Source organism: Anthonomus grandis, chromosome 9, assembly GCF_022605725.1.
Source record: "Anthonomus grandis grandis chromosome 9, icAntGran1.3, whole genome shotgun sequence".
Lineage (NCBI taxonomy): Eukaryota > Metazoa > Arthropoda > Insecta > Coleoptera > Curculionidae > Anthonomus > Anthonomus grandis.
Window position 1 is genome coordinate 14,804,497 of NC_065554.1, and position 19,087 is coordinate 14,823,583.

The 19,087-nt window shown below is 30.0% G+C and overlaps 1 protein-coding gene across 3 annotated transcripts in view; it reads left to right on the forward strand.

Moving 5' to 3' along the window:
* Positions 1–1,377: 1,377 nt before the first annotated feature.
* Positions 1,378–19,087, forward strand: part of LOC126740116 (uncharacterized) — a 52,483-nt gene continuing 34,773 nt past the window's right edge. For 2 of the 3 annotated variants that reach the window (XM_050446023.1, XM_050446025.1), the window contains exons 1-8: positions 1,378–1,614; positions 13,899–14,079; positions 14,195–14,349; positions 14,403–14,534; positions 17,905–18,028; positions 18,085–18,251; positions 18,311–18,481; positions 18,546–18,736. In XM_050446023.1, the coding sequence (XP_050301980.1) occupies positions 1,489–1,614; positions 13,899–14,079; positions 14,195–14,349; positions 14,403–14,534; positions 17,905–18,028; positions 18,085–18,251; positions 18,311–18,481; positions 18,546–18,736 (1,247 nt within the window). In that variant the 5' untranslated portion in view covers positions 1,378–1,488. Of the gene's footprint in view, positions 1,615–11,538; positions 11,644–13,898; positions 14,080–14,194; positions 14,350–14,402; positions 14,535–17,904; positions 18,029–18,084; positions 18,252–18,310; positions 18,482–18,545; positions 18,737–19,087 lie in introns of those variants that run through there. The other variant, XM_050446024.1, reaches the window with a different exon arrangement.

Here is a 19,087-nt window from a genome sequence, read left to right on the forward strand (position 1 = left end):
CATTTTCACTAATTGTTTGTAAATATCTCACCAGACATTTGATAGTGAATCATAGAACACAGCTTTTTAGAAACTGTATACTGTGCAGTGAATTTGGTAGAATTTTAATCATTTTTTTATATTATTTTTTTAAAGGATGATAAACAACCTGATAAAAAAAGAAGTCGGTAAACTTTTCTGAAAAAGAATAATAAATTATTTTGCTTTGTAATTTACTAAGTCAATATGCAGGTACAATTGAATCAAAAAAGACTGATGCAACATCTTGGGAAGAAAAAAATCAGGCTGGGAAAATTTGACAGGAGAGTTTAATGTAACAAACCCTGTGTCAGGAGTGGTTCGAACCCTGAATAATAATTCTTACCTCAGACTCTTACTTCAAACTCAGACAATAATCTTCAAACAAAGTATATGAGGGTATAAAAAAAGATCTAAGAAAAAAAAGTAGCCAAGAACAAACAGCAAATATTTAAAACTGCTGGCGGTAGTGCAACCGTAACACCTCTTACCACCTATGAGGAAATAATTTATAATTTAATAACACTGAGTGTTTAGGGACTGCCTGATGATATCATGATGATAGTAAGTGACAGAATATAGTGGCTCAAATTTGACGTTCACCTAGATCTCTTAGATGTTTTAGATGTTCAGATTTAACCAGATGAAAAATCACAAGGTACTCATACAGATTAAGAACAAAATTTAGAATATTATAGGCAAACTTCTTGCAAAAGTATGCAAGCTCCAACTCTTTGAAAAATTTGAGATTAAATTTCCTGGTAAGCTTTTTATACACTGCTTTTTCTTATTGTTAACTTATTATACTGGTAAGCAATAATTATCCTGCTGGTAAGACAAACAAGAAGTTTATAATTATACCAGCAGGATAACTTTTCCAGACACTTTACCAGACGGTCCATAATTTGGCCCTTAGATATGCGAGACAAAAGCACGATATTTCTATCAAAACACAATAAAAGTGTACACGAAAAATACTTAGAAGAATTAAAATTTTAATTTTTTATTAAATATATCTATGCAAAAATAATATTATCAATTATCAATTATACAAATACTAGCGATAAATATACCACTGACTACAAATGTCACTTGTGGATAGCAGAGCAAATTTCTCATTAAACGCCGAACACATTCTAAAGAATCTATTCGGGGCCGAATTCGTTTTACTTCGTACCCTCAATGTGTGTGTGTGCCTTTAGTAGCTTCGAAGAAAATCTCGAAAATGCCTACAACGGCAACAGTGGTGCAATTCGATTGTTTAGCCATCGTAGTCTTTTGACTAAAGAAAATACCCACTCGTAATTTCCTGTCAAATTTCCAAGGAAGCATGAATGACGTCATGTGACATAAATTTCATTGACTGACGTGAGATCTACATGTGAAAAATCGTACTAGAGAATTTCGTTTAGTTGTCTAGTTGAAGAATAGTGAAGTTTTTCATGGTGTTTTTGTGGAAAACATTAAATCATGTCCGGAAAATCTTTTCCCGTCGAAAAACTAGTGCGGGTCGGATATTATGAGCTGGACAAAACGATAGGCAAGGGAAACTTCGCTGTGGTGAAGCTAGCAACACACATCGTCACTCGTACAAAGGTAAATTTTTCAAAGACAAGGGAAATCTTTAGCGTTTTAAAGGACAATTTCTCCATTTTCCTCGGTAGGAACGTTTAGAATTCGTCGCGTCCCATTTCTACGCGCCTAACAGCAATTGTAAACCAGTTGTAACCCAATAAATTAGCACCAAAATTCAATCAATTTTAATGAAAACAGAAGGGTAATTAGCCTTGACAGGTCCATGTCCTCCTCTAAGGGCAATGCGATATTTTTTATTTATTGCTTAAATATCCACTACAAATTTTCTTCTTATAAACTTAATTTTTGGTGGACCCAGTAAATTCACCAGTGTTTCTGTGATAGGCTTTAAATATTTACAAAACATACCTGAAACATTAAATGATTTATTTGCATGTAAGTGTGTGTGTTTTGGGAGATTGTGTTTGTCAAGGTGTTGTATTTGGCTGTTCACCATGAACCTTTTTAAGACATGTTTAAGTTGCTGTTTTGTATGTTTATTTAGCATTTTTCTTTTCTTTTGATCAGGGTACTTTTTTAGTGCAATGTTTACAGAGATTACTTAAGAATGTATAATATTAATAATGTTTTTAAGCTTCTCCACTAATGTTTTCTCAGATATCTTTAGTTGTGACTCATAGGAAAAATGCACTTATGTTTATCTGCTTTTTCTTTAAATTACAATTACAGCTATATAAAGACCAAAGGATCTCTAAAAATTAATGCTTGACAGTTTTGCTATACATAATCCAGTATAAACATCCTCTACTTTTTAAAACTATTTACCTGTAGAAATAAGAATGGAAAATATTGTCTCCAATACCAATGCTTTATACATTGTTTAGGACATAAATTCATGTAGGTTAAAGGAATTTCTTTTTTTTCTTCCTGTAAGATATTACAATTTATTAAGTTAATCACAAGCTATTAAGTTAAAAAATGTGTAAAAGAATACTTAAATAAACATTTAATAAAAAATAAATTTTATATAAAATGCAATAGTGGATGGCCACTGCCGAGGTCACAGCTATAGTGGCATCCTTTACGAGTTTAAACCAAATTGTCCTTGTTTAGCTTTATAATGTTTTTTTTAGGCCTGTAAGGTTTCTTCAAAGGTAAACTATTTAATTATTTAAAATAAACATAACAAACAGTTTAGAAGGAAGCAGTTTTAGGTCACTGTATTTATTATTATAGTAGGTATAGTAATACCTATATTAGTATAGTAATATAGCCTTAAATTTTAGTTAGTGATTAGTCCCATTATTCAAGGCAATAACATATGGTTGAAATAGCCCTAATTTTCTATAATGTGATCTACTCCTCAATGGAAAGGTTTATTCCTCTAAAGAGGTACAAAAGTTCTTCTTTTCCATCTTGGTTTTCTTCAGAGCTTCACAGTTTGATCATAAGAAAGAAACAAACTCACAAAAAGTTTAAAATTAGTGGTCAACAGCAGGATTATGATGAATTTGTATTGTTGAGACAACAATGTGAGTACTTAAGAGAGTTGTGCTATCAACAATACATTAATAAGGTGGAAATGAATCTCGCTAGCAATCCAAGGTACTTCTGGTTATATATTCAAAATAAAAGAACTGGTTTTAGTCTTCCCTCCAGAATGACATACAATAACAGGATTAGTATGAATATCACCGATACTGCAGATATGTTTGCAGAATACTTTTCATCCGTCTATTCGGATGAGCAAGTCAATGACATACCATCTTTTGATTTTGATAAATCAATTTGTCTGAGCACTTTAACTCTGTCAATGCAGGATGTTTATGAGGTTATTACTTCCTCTAAGAATAAGCTCTGCACTGGACCAGATGGAATTCCGGCATTCTTCCTAAAGAAATGTGTTTGTGTTCTTACGAAACCAATACTGTTCATTTTTAACAAATCTCTAGGTACTGGTTCTTATCCCTTTCTCTGGAAGAGAAGTTTTCTAAAACCCATTTTTAAATCTGATAGTAGAAATGAAATTTCCAATTATCAGGCTGTGTGTAACCAATCTGAGTTGCCAAAGCTGCTTGACTGCCTGGTCAGTCATAGGATTGCCTGGAGTTTTAAATCTTTATTTAATCCTGAGCAATTTGGATTTATAAAAGGCAGATCTACTGATGCTAATTTGGTGCTGTATGTCAACTACCTCTACCGCTGCTTGAAGAAGGGACTTCAGGTTGACTCAATATATACAGATTTTTCCAAAGCTTTTGATCGGGTTAACCATGGGGTAATCTTGCAGAAGCTTAGGGCTTTAGGTATTGTGGGGACTCTTCTTCAGTGGATCTCGGGATTCATCAGAGGTAGAACCCAGATTGTTAATCTTGGAGCTACATGTTCCTCTCAAATTTTGGTGCCATCTGGGGTGCCACAGGGCTCTCACTCAGGCCCTGTTTTGTTTTGCCTCTTTTTGATTGATTTAGCTTGGAAACTTGAAAATTGTCATGTGCTAATGTTTGCTGGGTTTTATCCAAAGGTCTACAACTGATTTGTCTTTGTTTACTTTTAGATTATTTTATTGCTCTCTTGTTAGGCCCATCTTGGAGTATGGCTCAATTGTGTGGTCCCTGTCATATAACTGCTACATTGAGCAGATTGAAAAAACTCAAAATAAATTTTTAAGGGTGGCGGCTTTTAGATGTGGTTACAGGAGACAGGAGTATTACTATCAGTGGGTCAGGGATAACCTGAACTTACCCACATTAGAGTCACAAAGAACATTACTCGACTTATGTTTTATGCATAAGGTTTTAAATGCTACTATAGATTGTCCCGAGTTATTGTCTCTTTTTAAACTTAGGGTGCCTTCCAGATTGAATAGACAATCAGAAATATTTTCAGTCCCATTCCACCATACCAATTATGGCATTAATGAGCCAATTACGTATGGCTCGAAGTGCTAATGGTCTGTCAGGACAGATAAACTTTTTTGACTCTAGAATTAATTCTTTTAAGGGGCAGTTAAAGAATATTATTTCATAGGGGCTTTAATTAATTAACTCATCTACACCTTTCATTGATTTATAGATAGTTTTGTATCTGAATATATATGTTTGTATGGGTATGCTATGTAACACTTTTGTAAATGGATTCCGTAAATAAATAAATAAATATTTTGACCTGGATTTTCACTGGTATTTCAAATTGCAGTTGTAAAATATAGAAAGCTAAGGACTAGCAGAATCTTTAAACTCATAAATCTGAAACTCATTCTATAATTTGTGAAATTATTAGCAGAATATTATGTCAAGATATGTTATTAAGTTTCTGCAATATATCAGTAACATTTTTTCTTGTTGGTAGCAGATATATCAGCAAATAAAACAAGGAGCACAATTTATTTAAGAATTTCAAGCTCTAGTTATTTGTTCATATCTACTGAAAGATAATAAAAAACTTGATACTCTTATCCATAAAACATAATCCTATTCGATGTGTGATTGTGCCTCTGCATTTGCAAAGCCTCTGTACTATCTTTAACTTACTTTTTTATATAAATACCTTTCCTAAAGACTGGAAATTTGCTAAAATTTGTCTCATCTTCAAATTGGGAGTAAAAAATGTGGTGAAAAACTATTGTCCAATTTCCAAACTATCAAACTTTTCTGATAATAGCCTGATGATACTATACCTGACTTTTCTGATGATAGCCTCTTTTACCAAGTAAGAGATAATTTTACCAATCCAGCATGTTGCATGATCTTTCAACAGTAACTAACTTAATATCATTTCTTCAGACTGCACATGAGGCTATAAATAATAAATGTCAACTAGAATAATTTACACAGACTTCACCAAAGACTCTAATAAGATGGATCATGAACTTCTTGCTTAGAAACTTATCAGGCTTGGTTTTCATTCCAATGTTGTACAATTTTTTGCTTCCTCTCTGGCAAATAGACACCAGTTTGTAGAATATAATCGGTTTAGGTCATATGTTTATTAAGCATATAGAAGTGAAAGAAAGAAAGAAACTGTGCTATATTATGTAGGAATAATCTTGTGTATAAACATCCTACAAGCTGAAAAAACAAAACAAAAATACAATTTCAAAAATTGACAAAACAATGAACAAAATTAAACACAAGAAGACTAAACTTTTTGAACATACTTGAATTAAAGATAATTAAATAAAACAATCAATTACTAAACTTGTTGACAAAACTAGAGAAGAAAAAAGGTAAAAAAAAACCTTTGCAACATGTCCAAGGTTAAAACCTATCATTAAAAAAGTCATCCAGGTTATAATATGCCTTAGCCAATAAAAGCGTCTTTAATTCTCTCTTAACATCCGATATATGTCTAACACATAGAGGAACATGATTGTAAATTTTTTTACTTATGTAAATTAATGAGTTTTTGGTGCTTTACAGGGTCGCAATCTTGCTCCTTTTTTGTTTCCCATTTTTATCAATGACATATCTGTTAACATTTTAAGCAATAGTGCTTCTGTTTGGTGATGATCTAGAACTATTTCACATTGTAACTAATTGGGAAGACTGTTTGCTTCTCCAAAATGATACTAATTTAATCTACAACTGATGCAAGATTAATAGGTTTCCTCTTAATATTGAAAAGTGTAATAAGATAATAAATTAGCTTCAACTATACATTAAATGATTGATTTGGGTTCACTATTGATAAGAAGCTTAATTTTTGCATCATATACATATCATAGAGTTATCTTGGTTCTATTATAAGAGCTACATCAGACTTCACTAATATATATTGAGTAGAATCATCTTATTTAATTACCTAAAATCTCGATTACTTTATGGGGCTCTACTGCGGTATCCAAACTGTAATGTTCACATTATTAGACTTGAATCTATTCAACTTAAATTTCGGAAACACATCTCTTTTAAGACTGATGAAGCTTACACCGACTCTACAAAATAGGTGTCTTTTATCTTTTAGTCTATTGTCATATTTAAGACTCTTTTTGTCATTTTTAGTTTATGTTATAGAGTTAAGTTCCAGTATATTAACTGAAAGTTTAGTTGATCTCTACCTACATAATATTTATGTGGATTATTTGTCCTTTATGTGGACTTTTTGATGTATCTATTATGATTTAATGCTTTAAATGTGTTTTAAAAAATATTTTGTTAATTTTTGATGTAGCCTGTTATTCTTTGTTATCAATCTTTGTTTTGTATATTTCTTATTTTTTGCATACAAAATTCTTTCTTTGTGTGATGTGTGATTTGGGGTTTACATCAGATCAATTTAAAAAAAACCATATGGTGTAAACTCAATATTGTTGATCCTCCATATTATTATATTATTCTAGTACTATAACCTTAACCAATATTTTTTTAGTGCTATAAATTAAGTTTAAAATTCACCTTTTAAACCCTGATTGTTTTAAATTATACTTTTAGTATAACATTATATAATTATTTTATGTGATTTATGTGACTTTCTACTGTTAGTTAGCTTTAGATTGTGTGTTTTTGTGTACAATTTTATGTCATATGTATTTTCATTTCATTTTAAATTATGCTGCTTTAGTCATATGTAAATTTTTTATTCAAGCTTTGTTAATCATATTTTAAAATATTGTATTGTCAATAAACCATATTTTGAATTTAAATTATACCAGGTTAAATAGGTATGTAAATAAAGTTTTTATCTAATGTTCAAAAGGTGTGTTTGTGATCCTGAAACAGATTTTAAAAGTAGGTTTTGTTAGATAAGGATAAAGAAAAAGCAGAGATTTATCTCATGTGTATATTGAAAAATCAATAAATATACTTTCATTTCAAAATGAAGCATCCTTATTAACTTCTTAAAGAAAAAAGGACAAGAAATGTCAATCTAGATATACAGGGGATGTTTAATTTTATATTTGACAAAGTTCTGTCAATCAGCTCCTCACATCCAGCTAATCTCACTTTGATATGTCAAATGGGAACCCCCATCGTGTGACACATTGTAAGCAGCATTGAAATGTCTTATTCAATAGTGCCATAAAAAATTAAATTGTACTAGAGAATAGTGATCATTGTTGACCATGATTTTTGTCTGGCCTAATTTATTAAAAACATAGTTATCAAAAACAATAGTTAAAAAATAGTTATTGAACATATTGATTAAGACTAAAACATAGTTAGAGTTAACATCTAATTGTGTCAAAGTCAAAGATAGCTTTATAACATGGTTGTTGACAAAGCCATAAAATAAAATAAAAATTTCATTGTAGATATAAAATATAAGCAATAATACTTATAATAGGAACAAAGAAATAAATTAACAAGCTTAAATCACATCAGGTTTTTACTTTGTGACGACCGGCATCTATTTTTTTTTGTTTAATTGAGACAGATTCGCATGCCACAAGACAGTTGTATCTTCTGCAAATGCAGTGAACTTCCCTTCAATTAAAATTTGGTAGGTCATTAACATATAAAAGAAACAACACTAGGCCCAAACTGAATACTAGAAAAACCAGTATTGACAGACAAGTCCCTTGATACTTCATCATTAAAAACTACTCCCTGGACTCGGTCATGTAGGACTGAAACCACTTCAAATCAACACCCCTGACATCATAGATCAATAGCACTTCATGATTCATGCAGTTGAAAGCTTTTGACAAATCACAAAACACCTCTGCAGCAGCATCACTGGCTAGTAACCTATCATAGAGCACTCGAAGAAATGCGAAAAATCGCGTCCCTTCAAATCAAATCATTTATTTTCATCGACATCATAACTATGTATAGGAATTGTCAATAAAAAACTACAATCCTAATAAAAATAGTATAAAATTACAAAGATATGAAAGGAAACAAATTGAACTTAATTTAGTCAATAAATCTAGAGTTAAAGAACTCTGTCAACGAATAAAAAGGACAGTCAGCTAACATGGCCCTAAGAGCCCTCTTAAAAGTTGGAAAAGTCTTAGCTCTCTTTATTCTACATGGGAGATGATTAAAAATTTTGAGATATTGACACATTGCCAGTCTGTTAGATTACATCTTGACTTAAATTCTTAAAATTTTTCGCAGCATATAATCTACCTATTCTCACACTAGACTTTTGTTTCATATTAAAATTCGCATAACCAAGAACTGCATGGTGGCCAGATAACCCGGCATTAACAGCTTTGCAATAGATATTGCGCTGATCAAGATTAGAACAAAAATAATCTATTAATGAAGAATCAATTTCTGTGAAACGAGCTGGCTGATCTTTGTGCATATTTTGGTTCATTGATGTAAAAAGATTTTCTAGGTACTTACTGTGCTTATCTTGTTTATTCAAAAAAATTATGCTTAAATTACCACATAGCAATACTCTAGGGTCTATAGGCAAGTTATATATTAGTATTTCTAAAAATATATTTACTTTTTCTAAAGGAAGTCAATATAAGGCTAAAACATAAAGGGATCAACTTTCATAAAATACCAAAGAGAATTAAAAAGTCCTCTCCTTCAAATGACCATTAAAGACTTGTCGGAAGATACATTTATAAATGAAAATCATCTTTTTTTAACCAGTATTCTACAAATACTAAAATATTAAGAAACTCTACACTCTCCAGAAATAATTCAAGTTCATCACCAGGTGATGGACTAACAATGTTATTCTCTTCCAGAATTTAACTCAACATCAGTATTAACAACTAAATCTGGCTCAGTGTTTACGATATTTAGATACAAATTTTAAACAATATCATAATTAATATTTGTATAAGTTGAAGAACTAATTTTTACAGATTTTAATGAAATTTTCTTACATGAGAAATCGTTTGCAACATCAATATATATGGAGAGAGGTTTCCAAGGGATCTATTTGTATATCTAAATTTAAGATTTGTTTTGATGTCTGCAATTAATCTAATGCTAGAGTTATAGCTTTGAAAGTAGGTCGATATACATTTTATGATCCTTTAGTATTTCTGATCAGAATACATTGTTTAATTACATTTAATAGACATTATTACATTTTTTGTTTTACCTATAGCTAGAAGCTTTCTGAGATTGTTAATGGACAAGAGTAGGGTGTTCAAATTTAATGACACAACAAAACTATCAGAATTTTCTATTCAGAATTTCCATAGAGTTAGTACACTATATACGTGTCCCTTTATTTTATAAGGTAGGTCCTCACAGAAAGACAAATTTCGAGCCAGTTTTGGGCAACAGTCTTTCTATAACACACATTATCACCAATTTGTCATGATTTTATCATGACAAAATCATCTGGATCCATACCTGGATCCAGTGCTAGATCTGCATCAGTATGTAGGGATATTGAGATTACAGTGGATGTCATTCCTAGCTTCCTGTAATTCACTATTCTGATATTCATTGCTTACTTCAAAAGTCTTCATCGAACAGACCAAATCCTGTTGAATTTTCTTTCATTCCTAATTTTCCACACTGTAAGTCCTGCTAAGTTGCTCAATTTTCAATAGTTTTGATTGGAGTAAATTTTTTTATCTGTGACTGTAAAGAATCAATAACCTTTCGTTGCTCACCGACTCTAGCTTCTGGTTTGTCTCAATTGCTTCATCTCGAAAACTTTGAGACTTCTTTGCTTCTTCAGGTAATTTCACTTTTGAGTTCTCGTTCTTTTATTGAATATGTATTTTGCATATTGTTCATTTTAGATTTTATGCCTCTTAAAGCCTCATTATGCTGCTCATATTTTTTGAAGCAAGGAATCTTGCACTTTCCTAGGCTTTTAAAAAAGTTCTGCATTCTAGACTGCTTGGGTAAAAGACACTATAGCAGTTGATGCAAATCGAATTTGAAAATTCTTTATTTTTATAACACTTACATAATAAAAAAGTAATCTACATAACGATATAGTTATAAAAATCCCGGTTTATTAAAAGTTTTTTTTTTATTTAATTAAAACGTATAGTCCAAGGCGGCAATGTGCTGATTCCAATTTTCAAACCTCATTGTTGACTACTGTTAGCTAATGTTTATAAACCATATATAATTTATAATTCATTATATTATAATTCAAATAACAAATGGTATTTTTTAAGGACTAAATTGTAATAAAAACCAATCAATTAATGTACGTATCATATATTACTATATATACATTATTGTCTAAGATAAATTTAATTTAGCAAAGTGGAGATTTTCGAAAAAAAAAAATTTTATTAAAATTTTGCAAATTTTTGCACACAAAATTTGGAAACTTTGGGCCCTTTTTTGGAAAATTTTGGGAAAATTAAATATGAAATATAAAACTTACCCATATGTAGAAAAGAGACAATATTAGATGATATCTGCAAATTTTAATACTCGGTTTTTTATTCACTGGAATTAAAGCATTAGAGAAAGATGTATAGACAGTATGGTTATTACTCTTGATAGACTCTTTATAGTTACTATTTCAAAATATTAAAATAGCGTCCTACGGGATTTTTATAGTTCCTAAAATTATATACATATAAATCATTAATCATTATTATCTGAGTACCTATGTAGTTAAATCAGTATGTAAATAAACTTTTTGTCATTTTTTCAAGTGTACTTGTGAACCAAAAACAGATTTTAAAGGTTGGTTTTGTTGAAAGTAGTCAAGATAAAAAAGAGGAATCTTTTTTATATTGACTTATTTTATATCAATGGTTCCACAAATTTTATTGTCATCCTGAAGATATACTTTACCAGTTGTTTTATCTAAGTTTTTGTTTACTTACAAAATAATACTTGTTCAATCAATAAAAAAGGTTTATTATATAAATTTAAAAGTGAAATATTGTTAACTATTTAAAAGATAATGTTATTAAACATGATGACCTCTAGGATAAATAATACATAATAAGAATGCCTCATCCATCCAAGACATTATACAATTTTGTTAGAAATATACAATTTAAATATGAATTTGGAGATAATAATTAATGAGATTAGATATCTATCAACAATATAACTCTGAATAATTAATAATTTATGACTGATGATTAGTGTAGGTTAATATGACCAGAATTAGTAGTGATCTAAGATTTTATAAATTTGGAAATTATATTTCTTCTGGTTTAAATAATTAGAAGAAATGGCTAAAAACGTAAGTAACCTTTCACATGGCTAAAAAAAACTTAAAATCATTACCATTGAAATTATTTTAATGATTACTTGGAATTTCGTAATTAATTATTGAATTTTTCAAATATGCGATAAGATATTGATTTCAGGTTTTTTTTTCTGAATCATGTGTTAAAACATTCAAATGAAATACTATTGTTCTGTATTACCTAAACCACATTATAACCACTTAACAAATTAACAAAAAGATATTGTGCCATATATTTAAGCTATTAAATGAATTTTATATAGAATGTTTTTTCATATGCATAATTTTTCTAATCAATTTAATTTTAACAGTAAATAGCTATATTATTATTTTTCTATTTAAAGGCCAATATATATAATTTGATTCGTTTACGTTTGAACGACAATCAGACACGTGTTTAGGCGCTAAAAGGATTTAAAAACATCACCTCATATGTTTCATTTGAATTAATGCGAATGCGTTTTATCCCATCACGTCTTTATCAAAACAATTATCCAATCATGACGTAATATCAAGTGTGAAGACGCTTAAAGAGGCATAAACATTTTTGTTTTTTTGGTTGGGAAAATTTGCTTACATCAAATATTCATACTTTTTTTATGATTAAGTTTGTAGATAGAGATTTTTCATTATTATGATTTATTATTTTATTAATGTTAGGTTTAACGAACATATTGCTCATGTGAAATATGGAAGAGTTGCAAAGTCAAGTGTGGCTGAACATGTATTAAATACTGGCCACTTTGTAGAAATAGACAACTTAAAATTACTTAAACCAGTTAATAACAATAGAAAATTAGATGCATACGAAAGTTTAGCAATATTCCAAAATAAAAAAAAAACATTCTTAACAGGGATAAAGGTCCAATCCCTTATAGTCAATTAAATAGTTTAGTTAGTGTTTAAGATTTGTTCGGCCTGCTTCATTGCATTTTCCGCTCTATTAGTTACATCATTAGTATATAAAGAAAAATATAGAAACACGTGTCGAGAGTAAAAATAAATAGTTTTGGTTAGTGGTAAAACTGTCTCATAATTTGAGTGTCACACCAGGGGTTTCAACCTTAGGATGATGTATCTTAGGGATGTTCATTGATTTTTAAGGATATTATTTTACGTTTTAATTTTCTTTGTGAAAAACATAAATAGGCAAGGTGTGCAAAAATAAATTCACAATTTTTCCACATTATCTTATAGAATATAATTTTTAATTTGATCAAAGTATAATTTTGTTATGATGACTAAAAAATATAGGCCCAACATAGTATAGTTTAGTTTAAGCAAGACGATACTAAACGAAATTAGGTCTTTAATTTAAAAGAGTGCCGCACAGCTATTCTTCCCTTCATGAAAAGTTTCCAGTTTTCCACACCAAATTCCTCTGTTGACTTTATATATCCCTCTAAGGCTCCCAGTCTGCATTTTGTAAACTGTAATAAGTTATTTGATTTAATTCTAGAACTATTTCTACATTGTTTTGATTATTTCTTCTATGAACTAATATATTTTTTAAACACTTTAATCATCTTGTGATAATAATAAATCTGATCAGTAACTTAATTTATCTACAATGATACTTAGATTAAAAATATTTCGTAATTTAAAACAATTATGTTTAGTTAAAAAGTTATCACAATAATTATTGCTTGGAAAGATCATAATTTTTTATTTTCATTATTCAATATTGCTTTATCTTTATGTAAATAATGGAATTTTTACATAATGCCATACATCACTTTTTTTGCTTAATTTGAAGTAGGCTTTTAACCGGTATAATATTTTTAGGTCATCATATTTTTATGATTGAATATGTTTTAAATTAAATGCCATTTTATTATTTTTGGGAGTTATGCCTCTATCTTTCGTCCAGTTCTGGTCTATAATCTTTCATGTTGGAACTCCTTTTAAATTAGTGGTTTATATAAAAAATTATCTTTATTTATTTCTCATAATTTTTGGTCCAAATAGGTGAAATATTTTTTACAAAAACACCAAGTTCATTGATGATATTAAGCAAAAGTATGAAGGTATTTTGGAGGTCTGATGATGGCCGAAACACGCGTATCCATTTTAATAACATTTGTGACTTTATCTGTCAAAAATAGCTGAATATACTGTTTGCAGAATAGTTCTTTTTCTATTTTCTCCTAAATTGGCTAAATTTATTTTTCATTTATCACATAATCAATGAAAAAAAATTAATTGATAACATAACTTTATAATAACTGCAGAATTATTTTTATTTTCAGGTGGCTATAAAAATAATAGATAAGACTGTCCTAGATGAAGAAAACCTAACTAAGATATTTCGAGAGACTGCTATTTTAAAGAAACTTCGACACCCCCATGTCACCAGGCTTTATCAGTTGATGGAAACCAAACAAACCATTTATTTGGTTACAGAATATGCCAGTAATGGTGAAATTTTTGGTAAGCGGTTTATAGCGAATATTGTAACTCTTAAGTGTTCTCAACCCATTGTCTGAAACCAATGTCATTTTTAGAAAGATCCAGCGAGCATATTCTCAAATCTATTGTTTTACAGATCATTTGGTCGCCAAAGGGCGCATGTCAGAGCCGGAGGCGAAACGGGTATTTAGCCAGATTTTGGCTGCAGTAAGCTATTGTCACTCACAGGGGGTCGTGCATAGAGATTTAAAGGCTGAAAATTTGCTGTTAGATCACAACTTTAACATTAAAGTGAGTGTGGATGCTTTACTTTAGTATATGACACTCATCACCATTTTATTTAGCTTGCAGATTTTGGATTCAGTAACCAGTTTACTGAAGGAAATTTACTTACGACGTTTTGCGGTTCGCCTCCTTATGCAGCTCCTGAACTATTTCAGGGGCTTAAATATGATGGGCCAAAAGCAGACATATGGGTATGTTGGTGGATTAAAGTCATAATTAAGGCCAGCTTTTTACTTTTTGAAAGTACGAGCTATGTGTACTTCTAAGCGAAGATTAACACTAATTTGTGTTTACTACTTATAAACTTTCTTGAATTCTTAAAATGTGTGAATTTCAAATTACAGTTTGACGTCTTAATTTATATGTTATGTAGCTCATCATGTATATTCACGTATTATGCATAAGCATATAGCTGAGTTAACTAAGAGGGTTGTGGATGATTTGTTGTTGCTTGTGAGTTGACACTAAAAGTTGCTAGGAGTGTTTATTACGCCTTAGTTGCGGCCTACTTACGAAAACTACCAGTCTTATTCATACTTAAGATGTATTGTCTGATTCATAATAAATATAATGAATAATGGATAATGGATAAATATAAAAAAATATGGTCTTTTAAGTGCATACTATGCTATTTTTTATTCACACATTTCATATGGTGTAATTTTATGGGGTAACTCTTCTCACTCAATAAGAGTGTTTCGACGCCAGAAGAGAGGTTTGAGGACGATTTTAAATCTTCACTGTAGGGAGCACTGTAGACCATTTTTCATAAAATTAAAAAAAATGTTCACATTTTTTCAAAATGAGTCTCCACAGTAATTCAAGATATAATTCCTATTTGGACGATAGCATAAAATTCAAAATCTTATTAACGTTTTATGAATGTTTTCCCAAAAAGCTCGTGTTTGGAAATTCCCAAAAACCGTGGGGGTTGTGAAGCACAAATGAAAATTGCAGAAAATTGTATTTTGTGATGAAATTTCTTTATTGGAATCGGAGAAAATAACAAATTGTGAATTGTAATCTAATTTTTAGCTAATATAATTATTATTATAGCTGCAAAAGTTTAAAAAAAATTGAAAAAATGACAAGTTGTTCAACTATTCAGATTCGCAATGACCACAAGTATAACTGCTGGCCTATAAATCAGCACACTTGAAGTGGACTGTTCGGTCGCATCCATTACAATGAATTGCATTGTTTTTGGTCAAATTTTCCTGTATCAGTCCGTTGCAGGTGATGTAAAATTTTTCCTCCGAGTCCGATCCCAATTCTAGTAATGCCAATAATGTACAAAGTTTACGTGCTGCTGATGGTTTAGACTGCTTTTTCCATTTTCTTCTGTTCGTTCTTGGTTCGCTTGCCTTCAGCTTTTTGTGAAAAAGACTATAAACAATTGTGAAGTTTTCAAATTGCATAAGGTATAACGAAATTGTATAGAAGTATAACGAAATTCATTGAAAAAAAAATTGGAATTGCAGACATAACAGTTAAGTTAAGTTTAAATCTATCATATTTGTTGTGCTTCACATCTCCCCACTTAATGTGCTGCATTTCTCCTCATTCGCTACTTTTTCCATTTGCCCACAGAGTATGTAACTTTTTTACCCCACCAAGTAACTAATATAATTTTTTTGCATAAATTCTTTCACACTGAAAGCATAATCACTAATAATCATTTTTTGTGTACTCATCTTTTTGATATGCTACAAAATATTTATGAAAATGCCAAAACATGAATACTCCAAAAAACTTTTCGAGCAAAATATCAAACACACTCTCTGAATACATATGTAGAATTTGTAAGGAGTCCATTCTTGAAGTAGGGTGGCTATAATATAAGCTGGTTAGTAAGGGCGGGAAGACTTTTCTCCACAAATGAAAATGCCAATCTTTTTGTCAAGAGTAATGCATTTTGATGAATTGACTCATCATCAGACCTTAAAATTAATTTTTCTTGAGAAACATTAAATAAACAAAACGTAAGTCAAAATTATACAAAAAATTTAAAAAAAAGTTTTAAAAACCTTACCTTAAACTACATACCTGTAATGTTTACATGAAAAACAATCATTATTATAATAAACAAATGGTAAAAGTCACGACATTTAGTGAACGCAGTTAAAACTAAGGTTTGAACATTGGATCATAAATCTATAACGATAAAGGCGAAAAAGCTCGAATTATTATTGAAATGAAAATACTTGTAAAGGAGATTATCTAAGAAAAGGGTGAATTAAGAAAAAAGGTGAGGGGGAGGGAGGGATGAATGATTAGTATTTCTCAATCTAATTAGGATATCGAAAAGAAAAAACGAGGTCAGGGATCGATAGATAAAACCTCAATTCCTGGTTATATAAAAAATCTATTATAGCTCAACTCAATCATATTTCTTTTAAATACGTGAATAAGTCTATTTCCATCTTTTTTTCGATATTTGAACGTGTGACATAGTATTTTCTAAATTGATTTTTACTATAAAGGTGAAGGAATACCTAACAAGTTAAGTAACTTCTAATATTCTTATTTTCGCCTTGTATTTTTTTTGTATTAGTTCATTATTTATTTTAAGTTAATTATTTTAAGAAATATTATTTTATGGAAATATTTTTAGTTTGACAGTTAAATGGACTAGCAGTGCTAGATGTTAGAATTAGTCATACTTTACGTTTATTATTATTATAAATAATAGCAGGGAATATTCCTTAGTTGTCTGATTTAAGAGAAGAAATATTTATAACTTATTCTTAAACTTTAAAATATTTAAACTTCTAAATTTAAGAAGTTGTACATACGTATTCATGCCTGATATTAACATTGTGAAGTGCTGACCTAGTAACAAAAATAAAAGTTGATAATCTAATGCAGAAATGCAACCAAATGAAGTCTCTTGTAGTTTTCCATTCTTAGCCATCGAAGTAAACTCAATAACTCAATTTTTGAGATGTGTTCCGTCTCTTTAGACAAAAAATAATATGCGCTAAAAATTTGTTAAGAATATTAAAACTTGATCCCAAGAAAATTAGAATTACTTAAGATAATTAGAATTATTAAAAGCAAAATCTCCGATCAATATGGTATTACCGTAGCAAGTAGAACGATGAAAAATGGTCTAATTGATAGAGGTCCTTAATGAGTTAATTTACGCTGTTTGTATATTTTTATCATTCTTTTAATGATTTACCTCAGTTTGTAGGTTGTTTAAATTTAATGTTTATATTTTAATTCTTTTCTACCTTTACGATTTGATATTCCTTTATTTTTAATTTTTAATTGCTTTTGTCTACAATATCTAAAATGATATCTCTATGACATGTAAAAGAATAAAACTTGTTTGACTGTAACGTTTTAGTATTAAAGGTATAGGTTTTAAGTGATAAAGAATGTATATGGGTGATATCGTAAAATCTTATAATATTTCATGCCAAGTCGGGAATTAATATTTTTCAAAGAAATCTATAATGGAATAATATATATTATGGAAAAAAAGTAACACTGAACTTTAAAAAATAACTTTTTTCAGCTATTTAGTAAAATTATACTTTTATTTACGTTTTACAGAGTTTGGGAGTAGTAGTATACGTTTTAGTATGCGGTTCCTTGCCTTTTGACGGTCACACTTTACCAGCACTGCGAAATGTTGTAATAGAAGGAAAATTTAGGATACCGTTTTTTATGTCACAAGGTAACATGACATTAATTGGTAATGAACAAATTATCTACCTATTTTTTTCCATGTAGACTGTGAGCACTTAATTAGGCATATGCTAGTTGTGGATCCCGAGAAACGCCTAACCATACCACAAATATTAAAACACAAATGGTTGACGGACTCGGAGCCACCTCTTCAATTAGACGATGAGGAGGACCAACGGCTAAATAATACCGTTATAGATCACATGCTTCACGTAAGCTATTTAACGTATTCTAACAAACAAGTTGTTAAAAATTAATTAATTAATTTTAGCTTCCGGGGTTAGATAGGGCTGCAATACAAAAATCGTTAGAAGATAATTCGTTTGATCACATTTACGCCATATATCACTTGCTGCTCGACAAACTGAAAAGAAGAACAATGAATTTCCAGAGTAAGGTGGCCAGACATAGGAGAAACACTGTTACACAAGAGCAAATGAAGGTCTAATTTTTTGTTATGACTTGAGAATTATTGATAATAGCTAATTTTTGTTATACTTTTACAGGCGCCAGAAGATTCTGATTGTTATTTACAACCTCGAAATCCCAAATATACAGAGCGCAGCGAGTCATTTAACGAGCAACAGCTTATTATGCAATTGGGAGTTAGTACGGCCACGACCCCATTATCCGTTGATGATCGACTCTCATTCCAACCCGAAGATCAATCCGGTCAAAATAACTGGAGGCGCGAAAGGTACTTTATCTATACAACATATAAATTTATAATTAAAATCTATGTTGTTGTGACGAATTCACAATTAGTTAACTATGTTATTCAGTGTTACGTCACTATTTAAACTATTAATAAACATAAATAATAGAGATTTTATGAAGAACAGAACTATTTTATAATTTAGCATTTTATCTAAAACAGACCTATAAAAAAAAACTATTTTTTTTTAAAGTCCAATTACTTTAATAATTCTGCCTAAAGTAAATATTCTTTCAGCTTTGAAAAATGCAAGAAACAACAAGTAAGTCTATCAAAGATTGAAAAACTAATACAAATTGAACACTGTAAAATAAAAAGCTGTAGAACCCCTTA